Source organism: Pristis pectinata, chromosome 38 (genome assembly GCF_009764475.1).
Source record: "Pristis pectinata isolate sPriPec2 chromosome 38, sPriPec2.1.pri, whole genome shotgun sequence".
In the NCBI taxonomy this organism is placed as follows: Eukaryota; Metazoa; Chordata; class Chondrichthyes; order Rhinopristiformes; family Pristidae; genus Pristis; species Pristis pectinata.
Window position 1 is genome coordinate 3680813 of NC_067441.1, and position 21289 is coordinate 3702101.

Sequence of the window (21289 nt, forward strand, 5' to 3'; positions counted from 1 at the left end):
GAGATGGGGAGGGGTGTAGGGGCGGGGGGGGGGTCACAGAGATGGGGAGGGGTGTAGGGGCCGGGGGGGGGGTCACAGAGATGGGGAGGGGTGTAGAGGCCGGAGGGGTTACAGAGACAGGGAGGGGTGTAGGGCCGGAGGGGGTTACAGAGACGGGGAGGGGTGTAGGGGCCGGAGGGGGTTACAGAGACGGGGAGGGGTGTAGGGGCCGGAGGGGGTTACAGAGACGGGGAGGGGTGTAGGGGCCGGAGGGGGTTACAGAGACGGGGAGGGGTGTAGGGGCCGGAGGGGGTTACAGAGACGGGGAGAGGTGTAGGGGCCGGAGGGGGTACAGAGACGGGGAGGGGTGTAGGGGCCGGAGGGGGTTACGGAGACGGGGAGGGGTGTAGGGGCCGGAGGGGGTTACAGAGACGGGGAGGGTGTAGGGGCCGGAGGGGGTTACAGAGACGGGGAGGGGTGTAGGGGCCGGAGGGGGTTACAGAGACAGGGAGGGGTGTAGGGGCCGGAGGGGGTTACAGTGACGGGGAGGGGTGTAGGGGCTGGAGGGGGTCACAGAGACGGGGAAGTGTTGAGGAACAGGACAGTTTGATCCGGGACACGGGAGCAGCAGAATTTGGGATGAGCTCAACATTCCGGAGAGTGGAAGCAGGATAACTCAGGAACAGCGAGCCCGGGGGTGTGGGAGGAGGGACTGGGAGACACGGATGGTGGGGGGGGTGGGGACAGGGTGACAACAGACCCCGCAACCCTCAGCCTCCTCCCACAACCCCGGTGTCGAACCGCCGACCGTCGCCCCCACTGCACGAGCCGGTTGGGGAGGGGGGTGATTCCCTGCCCCAGGGGTCCCGGCAAGGGAGGGGAGGGTGTGACCAAGGTTGCCTACAGCTCCGACCGTCTCTCGATCTTCAGCAGTTCCACCTCGAAGACCAGGGTCGCTCCGCCTGGGGGTGGGAGGGAACGAGAAGCGGGGTTAACGAGCGATCATGGGACATGGCCACTGCTTCCCCCCAACCACACCCCCGGCTATTGGACCATGGGGGCATCACCACCCGCGCAACTTCCCAGTTTGCTCCGGTGTGCAGATGCGGTCCATGCACAGGCAAAACCAATCACAGACACACGGACCAAAGGAAATCGCAGGCACGGGTGTGAGCAACCACATCAACTACAGGTGCACCCACACAATGACTACAGGTGCACACACAGTGACTACAGGCGCACATTCACTCACAAAGCTGCAGTCGCACACACGGACATGAACTACAGGCTACAGGCGCACACGTGGGCACAAACTGGAGGCACACACTCAGACTACAGGTGAATGCACAGGCACAAACTACAGGCACACACATGGGCACAAACTACAGGGCCCAGCCACCAACTACAGGCGCACACGTGGACACAATCTACAGGGCACACTCATGAATTGCAGGCGCACAGACGGGCTCGAACTACAGGTGCCCACTCATGGGCAAAAACTATAGGGCACACTCACAAACTACAGGTGCACACACGGGCACAAACTACAGGGTGCACTCATGGACTACAGGCGCACATATGGGCACAAACTACAGACACCCACTCATGAACTACAGGTGCATGCACAGGCACAAACTACAGGGTGCACTCATGGACTACAGGCGCACATGTGGGCACAAACTACAGGCACATGAACCACAGGCACATGCTCACACAAACCACAGGCGCGCATTCATGGACTACAGGTGCATGCACGAACTACAGGCATGCGCTCACTGAGCTGCAGACATGGGTGTGCACACAACGTCTACAGGTGCATGCACAGCAACTACAGGCGCACATGCACAAGCACAGATGTACGTAAACATACAAAATGCATCCACGGAATACCCTGACAATGGGAGCCGGTGTGAACGGCTGGCGTGCGCGGAGATGGAGGAGCTGCCGGTGAACCCAGCCTTTCGGTCGCTGGGCAGCAGGTACAAGAGGTCACCGGGTCACGGGGAAGGTGGGGGGGGGGGGTGTGGGATGTAGTGTTCGGCTGCTCTTACCTGGGATCTTGGGTGGGGCCCCTCGGTCGCCATACCCTAAAGGAAAGAGCGGACATGTCAGTGGCAATGTGCAGCCAGGTGGGGGAGAGAAATAGGGAGGGAGAGGTGAGGGGGGTAGGGAGGGAGGAGGGGAGGGGGTGGGGGGGGTTGAGAGGGGGAGTGGGGAAGTGGGGGGGGGTTGAGAGGGGGAGTGGGGAAGTGGGGGCTGGGTATCCAGGGAGGGGCTTGGAGACAGACCCAGGCCCTGGGAGTGGGGAATCCACAGCTGAGGGCCAGCCCTCCACCACCCCCACCCAACCCCCACCACCGACACACCTACCCAGCTCGGACGGAATCACCAGTTTCCTCTTCTCCCCCTCACACATCCTGGAAAAATGGAAAGAGGGTCAGTGTGGGGGGTGGGGGTGTCTGATGTACCCCTCCCCATCCTCCCCCCTCCCCCACCACACCCCCCATCCTTGCCCCCCCACCACACACCCCTCCCCCCTCCGTCCTCCCCTCCCCCTCCCCCACAGCCCCGACACCCCAGCAGCCCCCGACACCCCAGCAGCCCCTCCCCACACACCCCAGCAGCCCTCCCCCACAGCCCCCACTTACCCCAGCAGCCCCTCCCCTGCCCCACAGCCCCCACTTACCCCAGCAGCCCCTCCCCCTGCCCCACAGCCCCCACTTACCCCAGCAGCCCCTCCCCTCCCCCACAGCCCCCACTTACCCCAGCAGCCCCTCTGCTCCCCCACAGCCCCCACTTACCCCAGCAGCCCCTCCCCCTGCCCCACAGCCCCCACTTACCCCAGCAGCCCCTCCCCCTGCCCCACAGCCCCCACTTACCCCAGCAGCTCCTCCCCTCCCTCACAGCCACCACTTACCCCAGCAGCCCCTCCCCTGCCCCACAGCCCCCACTTACCCCAGCAGCCCCTCCCCCTGCCCCACAGCCCCCACTTACCCCAGCAGGCCCTGGTCCCAGCCTTTGATGACCTGCCCGGTGCCCAGGGTGAAGGTGAAGGGGGTCCCGCGGGGGATGCTGCTGTCGAACTCTGTCCCATCCTCCAGCTTCCCCTGGGGGGGGGGGGGGGGATGCGGCCCGTCAGTGCTGGGGTCAAACAGGAACCCACCCCCCCCACACAAACACACACACCCCCCACCGCCCCCATATGCACACACAAACATCCCACCAACCCACCACACACACACCCCCCTCCCTATTACGTACACACAGGACACACACCCTCACACATAAACACACCCCCAGACACACACACTCTCACTCTCACACACACACGCAGACTTGCACGCACAAACTCACACCCCAGGGCAGGCTCACGCGCGAATACACGCACTCCACAGGCTCGCACACACAGCAGGCCCGTGTGATTCTGCACACTCCCAGCTGGCACTCTTGTGTGTACACACACACCCTGCAGGGTCACCCACACACCTGGGCACACCCTACACACATCTGCGCACGCTCACACCCAGCCGGCACACCCGTGCATTTCCACACTCTCACCGATGCACTATGGAACTCACGGAATCACGCTCATGTCTGATGCACCCTGCACGCTCAGCTCCCGGGACATCTCCCCCCCGGTGTACCCCGCCCCCGGGAGCGGTCCCTCACCGTATAGTGCATGTGCAGCGTGTCGCTCTTGCGGGACCTGATGGGGCAGTTGTCCACCCGCTTCTTGATGCCGATCTGCAGCTTCTTCTTCTCACCGTCGCCGTGGGAGCGGGAGCTGAGTGCACTCAGCAGCAGAGTGAGGAGGGACAGTGCCAGGTCCGGCTTCATGGCACCGCACGCTGTAAACCAAGGCTCCGGGGTCAGGCACCTCCCCAGTGTAGACCCCAGTGTGGACCGCCCTCCCCGGCTATAAACCAAGGCACCTCCCCAGCGTAGACCCTCCTCCCCAGCTATAAACCAAGGCTCCGGGGTCAGGCACCTCCCCAGTGTAGACCCCCCTCCCCAGCTATAAACCAAGGCTCCAGGGTCAGGCACCTCCCCAGTGTAGACCCCAGTGTGGACCGCCCTCCCCGGCTATAAACCAAGGCACCTCCCCAGTGTAGACCCCCCTCCCCAGCTGTAAACCAAGGCTCCGGGGTCAGGCACCTCCCCAGTGTAGACCCCCCTCCCAGCTATAAACCAAGGCTCCGGGGTCAGGCACCCCAGTGTAGACCCCAGTGTGGACCGCCCTCCCCGGCTATAAACCAAGGCACCTCCCCAGTGTAGACCCCCCTCCCCAGCTGTAAACCAAGGCTCCGGGGTCAGGCACCTCCCCAGTGTAGAGCCCAGTGTGGACCGCCCTCCCTGGCTATAAACCAAGGCACCTCCCCAGTGTAGACCCCCCTCCCCAGCTATAAACCAAGGCTCCGGGGTCAGGCACCTCCCCAGTGTAGACCCCAGTGTGGACCGCCCTCCCCGGCGATAAACCAAGGCACCTCCCCAGTGTAGACCCTCCTCCCCAGCTATAAACCAAGGCTCCGGGGTCAGGCACCTCCCCAGTGTAGACCCCCCCTCCCCAGCTATAAACCAAGGCTCCGGGGTCAGGCACCTCCCCAGTGTAGACCCCAGTGTGGACCGCCCTCCCCGGCTATAAACCAAGGCACCTCCCAAGTGTAGTCCACCCTCCCCAGCTATAAACCGAGGCTCTGGGGTCAGGCACCCTGCCCAGGGCTGGCACAGCAGGTAGAGCAGCTGCCTCACAGATCCACAGACCCGGGTTTGATCCTGACTTCCGGCGCTGTGTGTGTGTGTGTGTGTGTGTGTGTGTGTGTGTGTGGGTGTGTGTGTGTGTGTGTGTGTGTGTGGGGGGGTGTCTGTGTGTGGGTGTGTGTGGGGGGGGTGTCTGTGTGTGGGGGGGGTGTGTGTGTGGGGTGTGGGTGTTTGTGTGTGGGGGAGGGGTGTGTCTGTGTGTGGGGGGTGTCTGTGTTTGTGTGTGTGTGGGGGGGGGTGTTTGTGTGTGGTGTGTCTGTGTGGTGTGCCTGTGTTTGTCTGTGTGTGTGGGGTGTGCCTGTGTGTGGTGTGTCTGTTGTGTGTGTGTGTGGGGGGGGGGGTGTGTGTGTCTGTGTTTGTGTGGTGTGTGTGTGTGTTGTATGTATGTGTGTGGGGTGTCTGTGTGTGGTGTGTCTGTGGGGTCTGTGTGTGTGTGGGGGGGGGGTGTCTGTGTGTGGTGTGTCTGTGGGGTCTGTGTGTGGGGGGGGTGACTGTGTGTGGTCTGTCTGTGTGTATGTGGGGTCTGTGTGCGTGTGTGTGGGGGGGTGTCTGTGTGTGGTGTCTTTGGGGTCTGTGTGTGTGTGGGGGGGGGGGTGTCTGTGTGTGGTGTGTCTGTGGGGTCTGTGTGTGTGGGGGGGGGGTGTCTTTGTGTGGTGTGTCTGTGTGTATGTGGGGTCTGTGTGTGTGTCTGTGTGTGTGGGGGGGTGTCTGTGTGTGGGTGTGTGTGTTGTATGTATGTGTGGGGGGGTGTCTGTGTGTGGGGTGTGTGTGTGGGGTGTGCGTGTGTGTGTGTGGGGGGTGTCTGTGTGTGTGTCTGTGTGTGTGGGGGGGTGTCTGTGTGTGGTGTGTGTGTGTTGTATGTATGTGTGGGGGGGTGTCTGTGTGTGGGGTGTGTGTGTGGGGTGTGCGTGTGTGTGTGTGGGGGGTGTCTGTGTGTGTATGTGGGGTCTGTGTGTGTGTGTGTGTGTGGGGGGGGTTGTCTGTGTGTGGTGTGGGTGTGTGTGTGTGTGTGTGGGGGTTGTCTGTGTGTGGTGTGTCTGTGTGGGGTGTGCGTGTGTGTGTGTGGTGTGTCTGTGTGTATGTGGGGTCTGTGTGTGTGTGTGCGTGTGGGGGGGGTGTCTGTGTGTGGTGTGTGTGTGTGGGGGGTGTGCGTGTGTGTGTGTGGGGGGTGTCTGTGTGTGTATGTGGGGTCTGTGTGTGTGTGTGTGTGGGGTCTGTGTGTGTGTGTGTATGTGGGGTCTGTGTGTGTGTGTGTGTGGGGTGTGCGTGTGTGGAGTTTGCACCTTCTCCCTGTGACCACGTGGGTTCCCCAGATGCTCCAGTCCCCTCCCTCCCCACATGCCAACAACGTGCAGGGTTGGTGGGTTAATTGGCCCCTGGGCTGTGGCTGAGGGCTGGGATCTAGGGCAATGATGGGTAGGTGGGGGGGGGGAACGAAAAGGATGAGGATAAGATTAGTGCAAGTGGGTGTCTCAGTGGTCGCAGAGTCTCGATGGGCTGAAAGGCCTGTTTCCGTTCTGGATCTCTCCATGACAGGAGAGGTGTCGAGGTGGGAGAGTCTCCAGTGTGGGGACAGAGTTACAGAATCGGGGAGCGGTCATCCATCATCTAACACTGAGCTGTGTTCGCAACCCCTCCTCTCACAGGGCGGTGTTCTCCGCCCCCCGAGGGTGCTGGAGGCCGGATCTCTGGAGATATTCAAGGTGGGGATCGATAAATATTTGAAAGATGAAGGGTTGTGGGGAACGAACACAGATCGCACCCACCCCTGGACATTCCCTCTTCTCCCCCCTCCCATCGGGCAGGAGATACAAAAGCCTGAGGGCACGTCCCACCAGGCTCAAGGACAGCTTCTACCCTGCTGTTATAAGACTATTGAGCGATAAGATGGACTGTTGACCTCACTATCTACCTCGTCGTGGCCCTTGCACCTTATTGTCTGCCTGCACTGCACTTTCCCTGTAACGGTAACACTTTATTCTGCATTCTGTTATTGTTTTCCCTTGTACTACCTCGATGCACTGATGTGATGAAATGATCTGTATGGATGGCATGCAAAAGTTTTTCACTGTACCTCAGTACATGTGGCAATACTAAACCAATTTACAGGGTGGGGTGTCTCCGGCAGTGGGAAAGTCTTGAACGTGGGGACAGAGTTACAGGATTAGGGAGCAGTCATTTAAAACAGGGGTGTGCAGAAACAACTTCTCTCAGAGAGCCGTGAGCCTCGGGAAATCTCTGCCCCCGAGAGTGGGGCAGAATCCGAATCAGGTTTATTATCACTGCCAAATGATGTGAGATCTGTTGTTCTGCGGCAGCAGTACAGTGCAAGATGTAAAAATTAGGCGGCATGGTAGTGTAGCGGTTAGCGTAACGCTATTACAGCGCCAGCGACCCGGGTTCAATTCCGGCCGCTGTCTGTAAGGAGTTTGTACGTTCTCCCCGTGTCTGCGTGGGTTTCCTCCGGGTGCTCCGGTTTCCTCCCACATTCCAAAGACGTACGGATTAGCAAGTCGTGGGCATGCTATGTTGGCGCCGGAAGCGTGGCGACACTTGCGGGCTGCCCCCAGAACACTCAACACAAAAGATGCATTTCACTGTGTGTCTCGATGTACATGTGACTAATAAAGAAATCTTATCTAAATTTCAAAATAAATAGTGTAAAGATAAAGGAATAACGAGGTAGGGTTCACGGATCGTTCAGAAATCTGATGGTGGAGGGGAAGAAGCTGTTCCTGAATCGCTGAGTGTGGGTCTTCAGGCTCCTGTACCCCCTCGCTGATGGTAGTAATGAGAAGAGGGCACGTCCCGGGTGGTGAGGGTCCTCAGTGACGGATGCCGCCTTCTCGATCATTGGAGGCCAGATCATTGGAGGTATTCAAGGTGGGAACAGATAAATATCTGAAGGGTTAGGGGTTGCGGGGAACTGGCAGAGGAGGGGAGTGGAGGCCAGCACAGGTCAGCCCCACTGACCGGCAGGGCAGAGCCCAGTCTCCTTGCCTGCCCTGAACTTGTCCCAGACTGTCGGAACTGAGGGAGGAGGATGGGCATTTGGTGCACAGCAAGATCCCACTAACTCCAGCACACCCACCCACCCCCAGGACGCTGTCTCCGCACTCACTCGCCGCCTCCCCCGGGTTACGGGGGACACTCGCCGCCTCCCCCGGGTTACGGTGAGCACACTGGCCGCCTCCCCCGGGTTACGGTGAGCACACTGGCCGCCTCCCCCGGGTTACGGGGGACACTCAGCGCCTCCCCCGGGTTACGGGGGACACTCAGCGCCTCCCCCGGGTTACGGTGAGCACACTGGCCGCCTCCCCCGGGTTACGGTGAGCACACTGGCCGCCTCCCCCGGGTTACGGGGGACACTCGGCGCCTCCCCCGGGTTACGGTGAGCACACTGGCCGCCTCCCCCGGGTTACGGGGGACGCTCCCTCCCCACAGGTTCCCGCACGCCCACCCGGGCCGCCGGTTACACGCCGGTTACACGCCGGTTTACACGACGGTTACACACTCACTGTTCACACTGAATCGACTCTCGCTTCCCCGACCCGGAAGTCGATCCGGGGTCAGGACCGGCCCGTGGGCGGCAGCGCCGTCACCCGGACGGAGGCGGAACATCCGCCCCAGGGCGGAGCTCCACCGTGGGACCGAGGAGGCGCCCGCGAGCTCCGCCCTCGGTCCCACGACGCAGCTCCACTCTGGGACCGAGGAGGCGACCGGGAGCTCCGCCCTGGGACCGGGGAGTGGGGTGGTGAGTGGGGAGGAGGGCCTGGAGCTCCGCCGTGGGACCGAGGAGGCGTCTGGAAACTCCACCGTGGGACCATGGGCATCCGGCGGAGCTCCACCGTGGGACCAGGGGCAGAAAGGTTCCACCAAAGAGATGAAATAGTCTGGGTGGAGATCCAGGATTCTGGAAGATTAAATCCACTGGGAGTGAATCGTGTCTCATATGACATGAAACGTGTTGTTCTGCAGCAGCAGGTCAGGGCAAAAGGCATAAAATGTACGAGAAATTACAAATAATTACAGAGAGGAATAACGAGGCGGTGTTCATGGGTTCACGGACCGTTCAGGAATCTGACGGCGGAGGGGAAGAAGCTGTTCCTGAATCGCTGAGTGTGGGTCTTCAGGCTCCTGTACCTCCTCCCGTACCTCCTCCCCAATGGTAGTAACCAGAAGGGGGCGCGTCCCGGGTGGTGAGGGTCCTTCGTGATACAGTAAATGGGAACTGGTGGGGTCAGCGGGAGTGCGGACGGTGGGGGTGAACGGGAAGGGGTGGGGTCCCGTTAGGAGTGCGGACGGTGGGGGTGAACGGGAAGGGGTGGGGTCCCGTTAGGAGTGCGGACGGTGGGGGTGAACGGGAAGGGGTGGGGTCCCGTTAGGAGTGCGGACGGTGGGGGTGAACGGGAAGGGGTGGGGTCCCATTGGGGGTGTGGATGGTGGGAGTGAACGGACAGGGGTGGGGTCCCGTTGGGATTGAACGGAAAGGGGTGGGGTCCCGTTGGGAGTGAACGGACGGTGGGAAGTGAACGGGAAGGGGTGGGGTCCCGTTAGTAGTGCGGACGGTGGGGGTGAACGGGTAGGGGTGGGGTCCTGGTGGGAGTGAATGGGTAGGGGTGGGGTCCCGTTGGGGGCGTGGATGGTGGGAGTGAGCAATGTTTGGGTCCAGTACGATTGTGCACAATACGTGCAAAGTTTTGTCCCTGAAAGTTAACCAAAGACACAATTCCTCCAGTCAGACATTCCTTGACGAGAAACCTTTCCTGCTTTATTTCTACAGCTGACACACGGGTACAGGCGCAGTCCGACGTGCACGGATGGAGCGAACGCAGGGAGGAAGATCTCACTGGTCAGACAGTCCAAGGCCAGGTCGAGCTTCCTCTGGTGGGCAGCAGTGAACAGGCCAAACCCCACCCCCCCACCCCAGCTGAGCAGGGGCCGGAGAGGACCCCCGCCAATCCCCGGGATGGAATGGGGAAAGGTGTTGGGGTGGTAGGGATGGATGGGGGTTCCCGTTTTCCAGGAATGCGGAGAGGGGAGGCAGCTGGTCTGGTTACACTGATGTAATTGGGCCAGCGGGGTAACACGTCCCTCCCCCACCCACCGGCGAAGACCCCCACCCTGGAGGGGTTTCCCAGGCCCCTCCCCAGCAGGCTGCTGGGATTGGTTGCCGCCCCACGGGACCGGGCTCTCTCCCCGCGGGTGGATCCCCCCGGGGGTGGCAGAGTGTCCTGGGGGTGGGGGTGGGGTTGGGGTGGTGAACCGCGCCCCCCCCCCCCCCCCAGCCCCCCTCAGTTTCAGGGGGCGTCCTCGTCAGCCTCGGCCAGGCTGGGTGAGTCGAGGAGCTGTGTGGGGAGTTCTAGCCCGTGCTCCGCCGCGTGCTGGCGCCAGCGGCTGTCGTCACACCGGTGGGTGAGGTAGCGCAGGTTCAGCTGCGCCTCGAACTGTCGCAGGTCCAACCAGCTCTGGAAATCCTGGGGTGGGGGGGGGGGGTGTGGTGGTAGGGGAGAGCAAGGGAGAGAGGGGAAGGAGAGAGAGACAGAAGGGGAAGGAGAGAGGGGGGAGAGAGAGGGGGGAGGGGGAGGGGGGGAGGGAGGGGGAGAAAGGGAGAGATCACATCAGCTCGATTTAGTGCTACGTTAACTCCCCGGCAAGGAGTGGTTCGGGCAGTGAGGCACCCCCTCCCTGCACCCTCCCTGACCTCTGTCCGTGACCCCCTGCACCCTTACAACAAGGCCCAACACGACCTTGGGGTATGGCACCTCACAGCCTTCCGGACTCAATAGTGGACCCTCTGACCGTTGGTGACCCTCTCTGACCGCTGGTGACCCTCTCTGACTGCTGGTGACCCTCTCTGTACCAGGACTGGCTGCTTCTGTCAGTGGTTGTGGCTCAGACCGTCTCGATCAGGACTGCCTGACCGTCACTGCACTCTGTCCGTAACCGTAACACTACACTCTTTCACCGCCTCGATGTACTGATGCACGGAACCATGTGTCTGGGCGGCACGCAGACAAAAGCTTCTCACTGTACCTCGGTACGTGTGACAGTGAGAAACCATCTGCCCACGTCCCCCAGCCCGGCCAGTAGCATCGTGTAACACAAGGTGGAAGGTGTTAGTCCCCGCACACAGACCCTCTCACGGAGATTCCCGTTTTCCCCGTCCCTCCCTTCCCCACCCTCTCTGTGACCGAAAACTAAGTCACGAGAGATTCCGCAGCTGCTGGAATCTGGAACAACCCACACAAAACGCTGGAAGGACTCAGAGGGTCGGGCAGCATCCGTGGAGGGAAATGAACAGTCGATATTTCGGGTCGAGATCCTTCATCAGGACTGGAAACTAACTCGTGTTATACCATTCCCAGAGACTCGGACCCGGAAACGCGAACAGTTTCCCCCTCCACGGGCGCCGCCTGACCCGCTGAGTGTTTCCAGCATTTTCTGCCTTCGTTCCAAGGGACACGGAGAACGAGCTCCTCCTGTGTGGTGGGAATGGACAATAGATCTGCAGTGTCACAGAGGACTGAGAGTTCTTGTGCTAAGGAATGTTGGTGGACAGAGGGAACTTGGGGTCCAAGTCCATAGTCGAAGGTCCATAATCAAAGACCCCACCCACCCGGAACATTCTCTCTTCTCTCCTCTTCTATTGGGTAGAAGATACAGGAGCCTGAGGGCACGTACCACCAGACTTAAGGACAGCTTCTACCCCACTGTGATAAGACTATTGACCAGTTCCCTTATATGATGAGATGGACTCTGACCTCACGATCTACCTTGTTGTGACCTTGCACCTTATTGCACTGCACTTTCTCTGTAGCTGTGACACTTTACTCTGTACTGTTATTGTTTTTACCTGTACTACATCAATGCACTCTGTACTAACCCAACGTAACTGCACTGTGTAATGAATTGATCTGTACGATCGGTTTGCAAGACAAGTTTTTCACTGTACCTCAGTACAAGTGACAATAATAAACCAATACCAATAGTTCCCTGAAAGTGGTGACACAATTCCCCTCCATAGATGCTGCCTGACCTGCTGAGTCCCTCTAGCTTTGTGTGTGTGTGTTGTGACAGGCTTGTCTTCAGGGGTCAGGGCAGAGAATATAAAAGTTGGGAGATTACGTTGCAACATTACAAACCACCTGGTGAGACCGCACTGTGTGCAGTTCTGGTCACCACACCGTAGGAAGGGTGTGCTTGCACTGGAGAGGGTGCAGAGGAGATCCACCAGGGTGTTGCCTGGATTGGAGGACTTTAGTTATGGGGAGAGATTGGACAAGCTGGGCTTGTTTTCCCTGGAGCGAAGGAGGCTGAGGGGTGACCCGAGGTTTATCAAATCATGAGGGGCGTAGAGAGAGTCTTTTTCCCGCAGTAGGGACACCAGAAACAAGAGGGCGCAGGTTGAAGGGGGTTAGAAGGGGATCGGAGGGGTAAGTTTGTGACGCAGAGAGTGGGTGATATCTGGATGGTGCTGCTGGTGGGGGGGGGGGTGTCACTCTGCTTAAAGAGGGATTTAGTTTGCCCGTCTTCCGGGCTTACGTCCGCGCGCGGGTGTCCTTGGAGAGGGAGCGCGTGCGTCTCCGCGGGCACCCTGGTTGGGTTCCGCGCTCAGTGGGCCCCTCAGGGGATCGCGTGTGTCGTGGACGGTGAAAATGCGATTCTTCTCTGAAGTGTTGCGTGTGCGTATAGAACGTAGAACACAGAACACTACAGCACAGTACAGGCCCTTCAGCCCACAATGTTGTGCCAACATTTTATCCTGCTCTAAGATCTACCTAACCCTTCCCTCCCAGATAGCCCCCCATTTCTCTATCATTCATGTGTCTATCTAAGAGTCTCTTAAACATCCCTAATGTATCTGTCCCCACAACCTCTGCCGGCAGTGTGTTCCACACACCCACCACTCTCTGTGTAAAAAAACTTACCCCTGACATCCCCCTTATACCTTCCTCCAATCACCTTAAAATTATGTCCCTACGTGTTAGCCATTGTCGCCCTGGGAAAAAGTCTCTGACTGTCCACTCGATCTATGCCTCTTATCATCTTGTACACCTCTATCAAGTCACCTCTCATCCTCCTCTCCAAAGAGAAAAGCCCTAGTTCGCTCAACCTATCCTCATAAGACGTGCTGTCCAATTCAGGCAACATCCTGGTAAATCTCCTCTGCGCCCTCTCTAAAGCTTCCACATCCTTCCTATAATGAGGCGAGCAGAACTGAACACAATACTCCAAGTGTGGTCTAACCAGAGTTCTACAGAGCTGCAACATCACCTCGTGGCTCTTGAACTCAATACCCCGACTAATGAAGGCCAACGCTCCATACACCTTCTTAACAACCCTATCGACCTGCGTGGCAACCTTGAGGGATCTATGGACGTGGACCACAAGATCCTCCACACTGCTAAGAGTCCTGCCATTACCCTTGTATTCTGCCTTCAAATTCGATCTCCCGAAGTGTATCACTTCACACTTTTCCGGGTTGAACTCGGATGACGAGTGTTTAGCGGGTGTTAGTTAGTGTTATTGTTGTAGTTATGAAGGTGCATAGTTTGTTTTATTCTATTTTCTGTACTAGCTGCAGTGTATTGACACCGGATGTCCTCTTGTAGTGCTTTTAGCTAATAAACGTTTATATATTAAAAAAGGAGGGATTTAGACAGACGCTTGAATGGGCAAGATGTAGAGGGTTGAGGTCCTAACGCAGGCAAACGGGATTGGCGGAAGGGTCGGTACGGACAGGCTGGGCCAATTGGCCTGTGCCTAGATCCCTCTTGTGACTCCGATATTCCCGGCTTTACGAGGTGAGGCTGTGCCGTGGAGTGACGTTGTGGGGGGGTGGGGGGGGGTGGTTGTGGGCTGGTTTACCTGGAGCCAGGGGTGACTCAGGGCTTTGTCCACACTGTAGCGTTTGCGAATCTTCACCTGCAGCAGGCTGTTGATCAGTTCGATGGCTGCGGAGAGAGAGCGGAGCAGGGGTGAGACCAGAGCAGCGGGGAGAGGCTGCGGGGAAGAGTCCCAGGGACAGAGGCCCAGAGGTGTCTGTGGGACAGGACGAGTGGGCAGTGGGGGGAGGGGGCCCCGGGACAAGCTCCCCCAGGATCGCCCAGTGGCGGGTGGTCCCCGGGAACGGAGCCCCAGACGCAGAGATGGGATGGGACCACACCTCCCCCCCCCCCCCCCCCCCCCGTCCCCCTGACCCACCTGTGGGGGAGATCTCCTGCCAGGGCCGGGCAGGGTACATGAAGCTGGCGTTCTGGATCTGGTCGTTGATATCCTCGTCCTCGTTGAACGGGAAGGTGCCGCTGAGGCAGACGTAGATGATGACCCCCACCGACCACATGTCCAGTGAGCGGTTGTAGGCCCTGCTCTGGAGCACCTCGGGGGCCAGGTAGGCGGCCGTCCCCACCACCGACCGGCGGAATGACTTCTCCCCGATGATCCGCGCAAACCCGAAGTCGCAGAGCTTCACCTGTGGGGTGGGAGGGCAGGGGTTCAGGGTCAAAGATCACCGTCAACAAGTCAATGAAAAGATCCCCCTCCCTGCTTCCCTTCCCATTCTCCACTCCTCCCCCCCCCCCCCCCCCCCCCCCCCCCCCCCCCCCCGTTCCCATGGAGGACTTTTATTTTGGCAATTGAGGAAGAGCGGTGGCTGATCTGCGCACAGGAAGATCCCATAACTTCAATGGGACAACTGGGTGGTGGTGATTGGGGGGGGGGGGGATAAACATTGGGGAAGTCGTGCAGTAAGGCGCTCCCTCCCCGCCGCCCCTCCCTCCCCTTTCCCTGGTATTTCCGAGCTCCCACTCCCAAGGACCACTCTCCACGTTTGGACTTCCCTCCCCGGAATCCTCTCCCGACGTCACCCCCCCCCCCCCCCCCCCCCCCCCCCCGAGGGGTTAAATGACCCTCGATCCCTGACATTGCCAGGAATGCCACCCTCATTTCCTGAAAATCACAGAAGTAAGTCTGCAGGTGCTGGAAATCTGGAAGTAAAAGCAGAAAAGGGCGGGAAGTGCTCATCCCGAGTTTTCCCAACAATTCACGGTTGTTCCCTTTCCCCACGGAATCTCTGCTCCCAGTGCAATTCCTGGTTTATCAGCACAGGCAGGGAGCCTTGTGAGCCTAACAGCCGGGAATGTTGCTCCCAAGTATCCAAATAAACTGCGGGATCACACCTGGGATTTTCCGGGATTCCCCAACATCGGGGGAGCAGCCAGTCTGACCTCGACCCCACCCTACCCCGTCTCCATGGTCCGGCCTGGAGTGGGGATGTGCAATGAATGCTGACATCCCCGGTGACGCCAATTCCTTGGGAATCAATTCCCGCTGAATCCGAACTGTTTCCAGAGTGGATCTCCCCCTCAGGGATCGGGCTCCAGAGGGTCTCCCTCCACCCTCTAACCCCGGCAGCGTCCAGCTGCGGGTCGTCCACCCCTCAGTGTAGGGTGGTTGGTCAGCACGGATTCGATGGGCTGAAGGGCCTGGCTCCGTGCCGTGTGCGAGGCCCCGATCCTCCCCCATTATTTGTAACTGCAGAGGGTGTCCCGATGGTTCACCCTCCCTGGGGGGGGGGGGGGGGGGGGAGGGGAGGGGGCGAGAGGTGTGACCCCCCCCCCCCCTCCCTCAGGGCTCGGTCCATGGCGGTCAGCGCCCTCTTACCTGGGGGTAGGGGTCATCCGAGGCCAGCAGCACGTTCTCGGGCTTCAGGTCACAATGCACGATGTTCTTGGAGTGTAGGTAGCGGAGGGCTTCCAGTATCTGCAGGGGGAGGGAGAGAGAGAGAGAGTGGGGGGGGGGGGGGAGGGGGGAGGGGGAAGAGAGAGGTGCATTAGTACCTGGACACCATTCACCCCCCCCACCCCAGTCATTGCCTCACCACTCCCCCCCCCACCCTCCCCCCAATAACTCCATTTACAAGTATTCATTCAGTCCATTCAGCCCCTCCAGCCTGGCCCACGATCGCAGCCCAATCGCTGCCTCGGCGCCAACTTCCTGCCCTGGCGCCAACTTCCTGCCCTCACCCTCCCCATCCAGGAATCTCCCCGTCCCTCTGGGCAACGGAGCCGGTGGAGCCTCTGCCTCCCGGCTCCGGGGGTTCGATCCCGACCTCCGGCGCTGTCTGTGCGGAGTTTGCACAGTCTCCCCGTGGGTTCCCCTCCCCCCCCCCCCGAATGTTCCGGTTCCCTCCCCTCCCACATCCCAACGACGTGCGGGGTCGGTGGGTAAATGGTGTGTGGGTGAGGGGGAGAATCTGGGGGCTGGGGGTGTGTGTGTGGAACTGCTGGGAACATGGGAAGTGAGAGATTGCTCCATCAGCCAGGACGTACTCGATGGGCTGAATGGCCTACATCATAAGAAGATGACGAGGAGGAGCTTCCAGAGCCCTCCAAGGGAAGAACTTGCTCCACCTCTTTGTTCCGAAGGCCCAACCTTGTTCTCCGTGATCCCTGCTTCCAGACTCCTCATTCCAGGAGACATCTGTGAAGCCACGGTGGGGATTCTGTCGGTTTCAGCGAGGAACCCCTCTCGTCCTCTGGTGACCGGGGTCCATGGAGGTCCTGGTCTCGTTGGAGCAAGGGGTGGGGGGGCGGACTCGGTCCATTGCCCCATCTGGCCCATCTCCAACCCCATGCCCTCCCCATCCCACACTCTGGAAGCCCAGCCGCTCCCGTCTCCAGCAGCCCCAGAGTCTGTCAGCTCCAGGTCTGCAGAGAATGCTCCCCTCCCCCACCGCAGTCCCATTTGCCTGCATTATTCCCGTATCCCACCACACCTTTCCCATCCAACTCCCTGTCCAAAACCCCCATGTCAACACACACCCCGTCTGTGTGAAAAACTTGCCCCTCAGGTCCCCTTTACTCTGGCCTGGGACGGCGATTCGAATGTGCAGGTACGTAAGAAGCTGCAGAGAGTAGTGGACTCAGCCCAACACATCACGGGCACATCCCTCCCCACCATCGGGAGTATCTACAGGAGGAGCTGCCTCAAGAAGGCAACGTCCATCATCAAAGATCCCCACCATCCGGGCCGTGCCATCTTCTCACAGCTCCCATCGGGCAGGAGGTACAGAAGCCTGAAGTCCCCACACCACCAGGTTCAGGAACAGCTACTTCCCTTCAACCATTCGGTGCTTGAACCGACCGGCACAACCCTAATCACTACCTCAGTACAGCAACACTGGGACCACTTTGCACTGCGATGGACTTCGTTTTTTTTTTGTTCTAATTGTGTTCTTCCTTGTAAAATTTATGTTTATCTTGTGAACGTTGTGTATGTGATGCTGTGTGCCTGTGATGCTGCTGCAAGGAAGTTTTTCACTGCACCGGTGCACACATGGACTTGTGCATCTGACAATAAACTCGACTTTGACTAAGTTCTTCCTCTCTCACCTTCCCCCAACCCCATTTTAAATAAAAGACTTTATTTCTACAGCACGGTAACAGACCCTTCCAGCCCAACGAGCCCGTGCTGCCCAATTACACCCACGTTAACCCACTAACCCGTAGGTCTTTGGAATGTGGGAGGAAACCGGAGCACCCGGAGGAAACCCGCGCAGACACGGGGAGAACATACAAACTCCTTACAGACAGCGGCCGGAATTGAACCTCGGTCACTGGCGCTGTGATAGTGTTATGCTCACCGCTACGCTACCGTGCCATCTCTAAACCAATCACAACACTGTCCCCTCTAACCAAACCCCTCTCGACCCTGCAGACAAACCTTGGCTTCGCCAGTCTGACCCTGGAGCTGAAATTCCCCTCTCAATTCATGCACTCTTCATGATCCATCAAGTCCGGCACCCTTAGTGTCCCCGTGAGGAGGTGGGGGTGAGCTGCCCCCTTGAACCACTACCGTCCTTCTGGGAAGGGGCTCCCACGGTGCTGTTGGGGAGGGAGTTCCAGGGTTCAGACCCAGTGACGGTGAAGGAACGGCGATATGTTTCCAAGTCGGGATGGCGGAGGGGAACCTGTGGGTGGTGGTGATCCCCCGCATCCACTGCCCTGTCCTCCTTGGGGGAGGAGAGGTGGTGGGTTTGGGAGGTGCTGTCAGAGTAGCCCAGGTGAGTAACCGCGGGGCGTTGTGTAGACGGTGCACACTGCAGCCACCGTGCGCCGGTGGCGGAGGGAGGGAGTGTTTCAGGGGGTGGGTGGGGTGCCGATCGAGCGGGCTGCTTTGTCCTGGACGGTGCTGAGCTTCTCGAGAGTTGTCAGAGCCGCACTCTCCCAGGCAAGTGGGGAGTGTCCTGTCACACTCCTGACCTGTAGACGGTGGAGAGGTAATGTGGCAGATGTGGAGTGCATGGACTAACCCCACCCAGGCAAGTGGGGAGTGTCCCGTCACACTCCTGACCTGTAGACGGTGGAGAGGTAACGTGGCGGATGTGGAGTGCATGGACTAACCCCACCCAGGCAAGTGGGGAGTGTCCCGTCACACTCCTGACCTGTGCCTTGTAGATGGGGGAAAGACCTCAGGGGGTCAGGAGGTGAGTCGCTCACCATGGGATCCCTGGCCCCTGACCTGCCCCTACTCCCCTGACATTTCCATCAGCTGCTGATGGTTCAGCATCTGTCACACTCGTTAGTGAGTCATCCTCGTTACTGGTGGATCTGTTGTACATGGATCCTCGTACCTGCATGGTCAGCTGTGTATTATAGGGGGCGTGGGGGTGCTCACGAACGTGTGAGGGATCATGGTTGGAACAGGGATCCAGAGTGCCTGACAAGCTGAAGCATGCTGGGTTCCGTCTCCCGCTCCCTTTAAACCCACCGGGACCCCGTGATGGGGGGGGGTGTGGGGAGACACCTCGTACCTGGGTGGTGAGGAACTTGGTGAGCCGCTCAGGAAGGCGACTGTTCTGACTGGACAGGATCATCTCCAACATGTCACCGTGAAGCTTCTCCATCACCACGAACACCCGGTCGGTGTCTTCGAACACAGCGTCGAGGTTCACCACCCCTGGGTGCTGCAGATCCTGCAGAGAGAGTGAGGGAGGGAGGGAGGGAGGGAGGATCACCAGGAGGGCACACATTCCTCAACACCTTGACACCTTCAGTGGCTCCAAGATCCCATCAGTAGAACCCACTCCCCTGGGACGGCAACTGCTCTGTCCGGGACCACATGAAACCGCAGAGAGTTGTGGACACAGCCCAGCGCATCACAGAAACCAGCCTCCCCTCCATGGACTCTGTCTACACTTCCCGCTGCCTCGGGAAAGCAGCCAAAATAATCAAAGACCCCACCCACCCTGGACATTCTCTCTTCTCCCCCCTCTCAAGAGAGAGGCAGAGGGAGAAATTTTTTTTTTGGAGGCGGGGTGGTGTTTGTTTAGAGACCCCCCCCCCCCCCCCCCCCACCAGCAAGGGTTTGGAACCAAGTGACAATTGGATGGGAGCTGCCCCTCCATCTGGGCCCACCCCCCCCACATCCCCTCCCTCCCCACACACCCTGTCCCCCTCCCCCCTCGGGACCCTACCTGCAGGATGGTCACCTCATTGCGAAGTTGACTCTCCCTCTGGGTGGGGAAACGCAGTTTGTCGATGACTTTAATCGCCACGTCCCGGGCCGACTTCCGGTGTTTCCCTGTGGGGAGGGGTGGGGGGGGGGTGAGGGGGTGTGGAGGAATGGTCAGTCAGTGGATGGGGGGATTCCTCACCGAGTCCCCACCCAGGCTGTTCAAAACTGCAGGGCGCTCCCTCCTCACCGCCCCTCCCGCAGCGCAGCGCTCCCTCCTCGCCACCCCTCCCTCCTCACCGCCCCTCCCACAGCGCAGCGCTCCCTCCTCGCCGCCCCTCCCGCAGCGCGGCGCTCCCTCCTCACCGCCCCTCCCACAGCGCAGCGCTCCCTCCTCGCCACCCCTCCCTCCTCACCGCCCCTCCCGCAGCGCGGCGCTCCCTCCTCACCTCCCCTCCCACAGCGCAGCGCTCCCTCCTCGCCACCCCTCCCTCCTCACCGCCCCTCCCGCAGCGCGGTGTTGATCCAGTGCTGGGTGCTGAGGTTGGGAGGTTGCGATGCCGCCTGTTGTGGAGCAGCTCGGCAGGAAGATGGTGTCCACTGTACACACCTAAGTGTGTGGGGTGGGGGGGGGCGGTGGGTGGTGCAGGGAGTACCCATGGAAGGCAGGACTGATCCACACCATCCTCACCTCCGTAAACCACTCCAAACTGTCCCGATCCCAACACCTCGTCCGGGAATATCTGGTAAACGGCACTGATGTCCTGCAGGGGGCAAAGGGAGAGGTTCAGAGAGCAGGGAAACTGGGGAGAGTTAGAGAGAGAGCAGGGTAACTGGAGGGGAGAGCAGGGGGGAGAGGGGGGGGGAGAGAGGGGGGAGAGGGGGGGAGGGGGGGGAGAGGGGGGGAGAGTGGGGGGGGAGAGAGGGGGGGGAGAGAGGGGGGGGAGAGAGGGGGGGGAGAGAGGGGGGGGAGAGAGGGGGGGGAGAGAGGGGGGGGAGAGAGAGGGGGAGAGAGAGGGGGAGAGAGAGGGGGGGGCGAGGGTGGGGAGGGGGGGGGGGGGGGGGGAGAGGGGGGGAGAGGGGGGGAGAGGGGGGGGAGAGGGGGGGGAGAGGGGGGGGAGAGGGGGGGAGAGGGGGGGGAGAGGGGGGGAGAGGGGGAGAGAGGGGGGGAGAGAGGGAGGGAGAGGGGTCGGGGTGGAGGGGGGGAGAGGGGAGAGGGGAGAGGGGGGAGAGAGGTGGCGGATAGGGGAGGGAGAGGTGGAGAGTGGGGGGGAGAGTAGGGGGGGGGAGAGAGGGGGGGAGAGAGGGGGGGAGAGAGGGGGGGAGAGGGGGGAGGGGGGGAGAGAGGGGGGGAGAGGGGAGGGAGAGGGGGGGAGAGAGGAGGGAGGGGGAGAGAGAGAGGGAGGGGGAGAGAGAGGGGGGGAGAGAGAGGGGGGGAGAGAGAGGGGGGGAGAGATGCAATCTCACCAACCCACCTCGCTGCTGGTGTTGGCCTCAGGATGTACCTTGCTCTCCCGTGTCTGGTGTCCCGTGTCTGTAGTTGGGGGATCAAGGGGGGCTGTGAGTCAGTGGGCAGTACCCCGGCTGATACACCCCCACACTGCCCCTCCCTGCCCTCCCCTCCCCGCCCCCTCCCTCCCCCTCCCTCCCCTCCCCCTACCCCCCACCCTCCCCCTCCCTGCCCTTGCCCCTATTCAGCCCCCTTCCCTCCCTCCCCTCCCCCTGCCCCCCACCATCCCCCTCCCTGCCCTTGTCCCCCACCCACACTGACCTGTGTCCGTGTCCGGGCCGGGATGGGAGGTGACGGGCCGGAGGGCCTGCCGGATCGCCTGCTCCCAGTCGGGGGACTGTGCGGAGGGGGAGTGCGGTCCCGGGGGATGCAGGGTGTTGGGGGACAGGCTCTTCCCCACGTACAGGGTGGTGCTGCCAGTGACCAGCTCAAAGCCCAGCCCCGAATCCTGGGAGGGTCGGATCAGCAGGATGTCCGAGAGCGGGAATCGCTGGGGGGGGGGGAGAGAGAGAAGATGGTGGGGGGAGAAAAATCATGGGCAAGAATGAGAATCACCTCCCCCCTCCCACCCCCTCCCCATCCTCC

General features: G+C 60.5%; 3 protein-coding genes across 10 annotated transcripts in view; all 3 read right to left on the reverse strand.

Annotated features, from left to right (window-relative positions):
* The window catches only part of LOC127587099 (peptidyl-prolyl cis-trans isomerase FKBP2-like), a 38710-nt gene extending 30353 nt beyond the window's left edge, over positions 1–8357 (reverse strand). The window contains exon 1 of the mRNA XM_052045317.1: positions 8256–8357. The gene's annotated coding sequence lies outside the window, so the exon portion shown is untranslated. The remainder of the gene's footprint in view (positions 1–8255) is intronic.
* Positions 1–21289, reverse strand: part of LOC127587097 (serine/threonine-protein kinase D3-like) — a 65456-nt gene that overhangs the window by 19955 nt on the left and 24212 nt on the right. For 3 of the 8 annotated variants that reach the window (XM_052045308.1, XM_052045313.1, XM_052045307.1), the window contains 9 exons: positions 20966–21194; positions 20670–20728; positions 19886–19958; positions 19217–19323; positions 18554–18715; positions 15403–15501; positions 13945–14212; positions 13609–13694; positions 9705–10214 (listed from right to left, as the gene is read on the reverse strand). In XM_052045308.1, coding sequence (XP_051901268.1) covers positions 10038–10214; positions 13609–13694; positions 13945–14212; positions 15403–15501; positions 18554–18715; positions 19217–19323; positions 19886–19958; positions 20670–20728; positions 20966–21194 — 1260 coding nt within the window. In that variant the 3' untranslated portion in view covers positions 9705–10037. Of the gene's footprint in view, positions 1–9704; positions 10215–13608; positions 13695–13944; positions 14213–15402; positions 15502–18553; positions 18716–19216; positions 19324–19885; positions 19959–20669; positions 20729–20965; positions 21195–21289 lie in introns of those variants that run through there. The other 5 variants (XM_052045314.1, XM_052045312.1, XM_052045311.1 and 2 more) reach the window with 5 other exon arrangements.
* LOC127587100 (peptidyl-prolyl cis-trans isomerase FKBP2-like) lies at positions 472–8357 on the reverse strand. Its single transcript, XM_052045318.1, has 6 exons — positions 8256–8357; positions 3649–3827; positions 2974–3086; positions 2350–2396; positions 2031–2066; positions 472–941 (listed from the first exon to the last, which is right to left on the reverse strand). Exons 2-6 carry the CDS (start codon positions 3814–3816, stop codon positions 880–882), a joined length of 426 nt encoding a protein of 141 aa, XP_051901278.1. The 5' UTR covers positions 3817–3827; positions 8256–8357; the 3' UTR covers positions 472–879.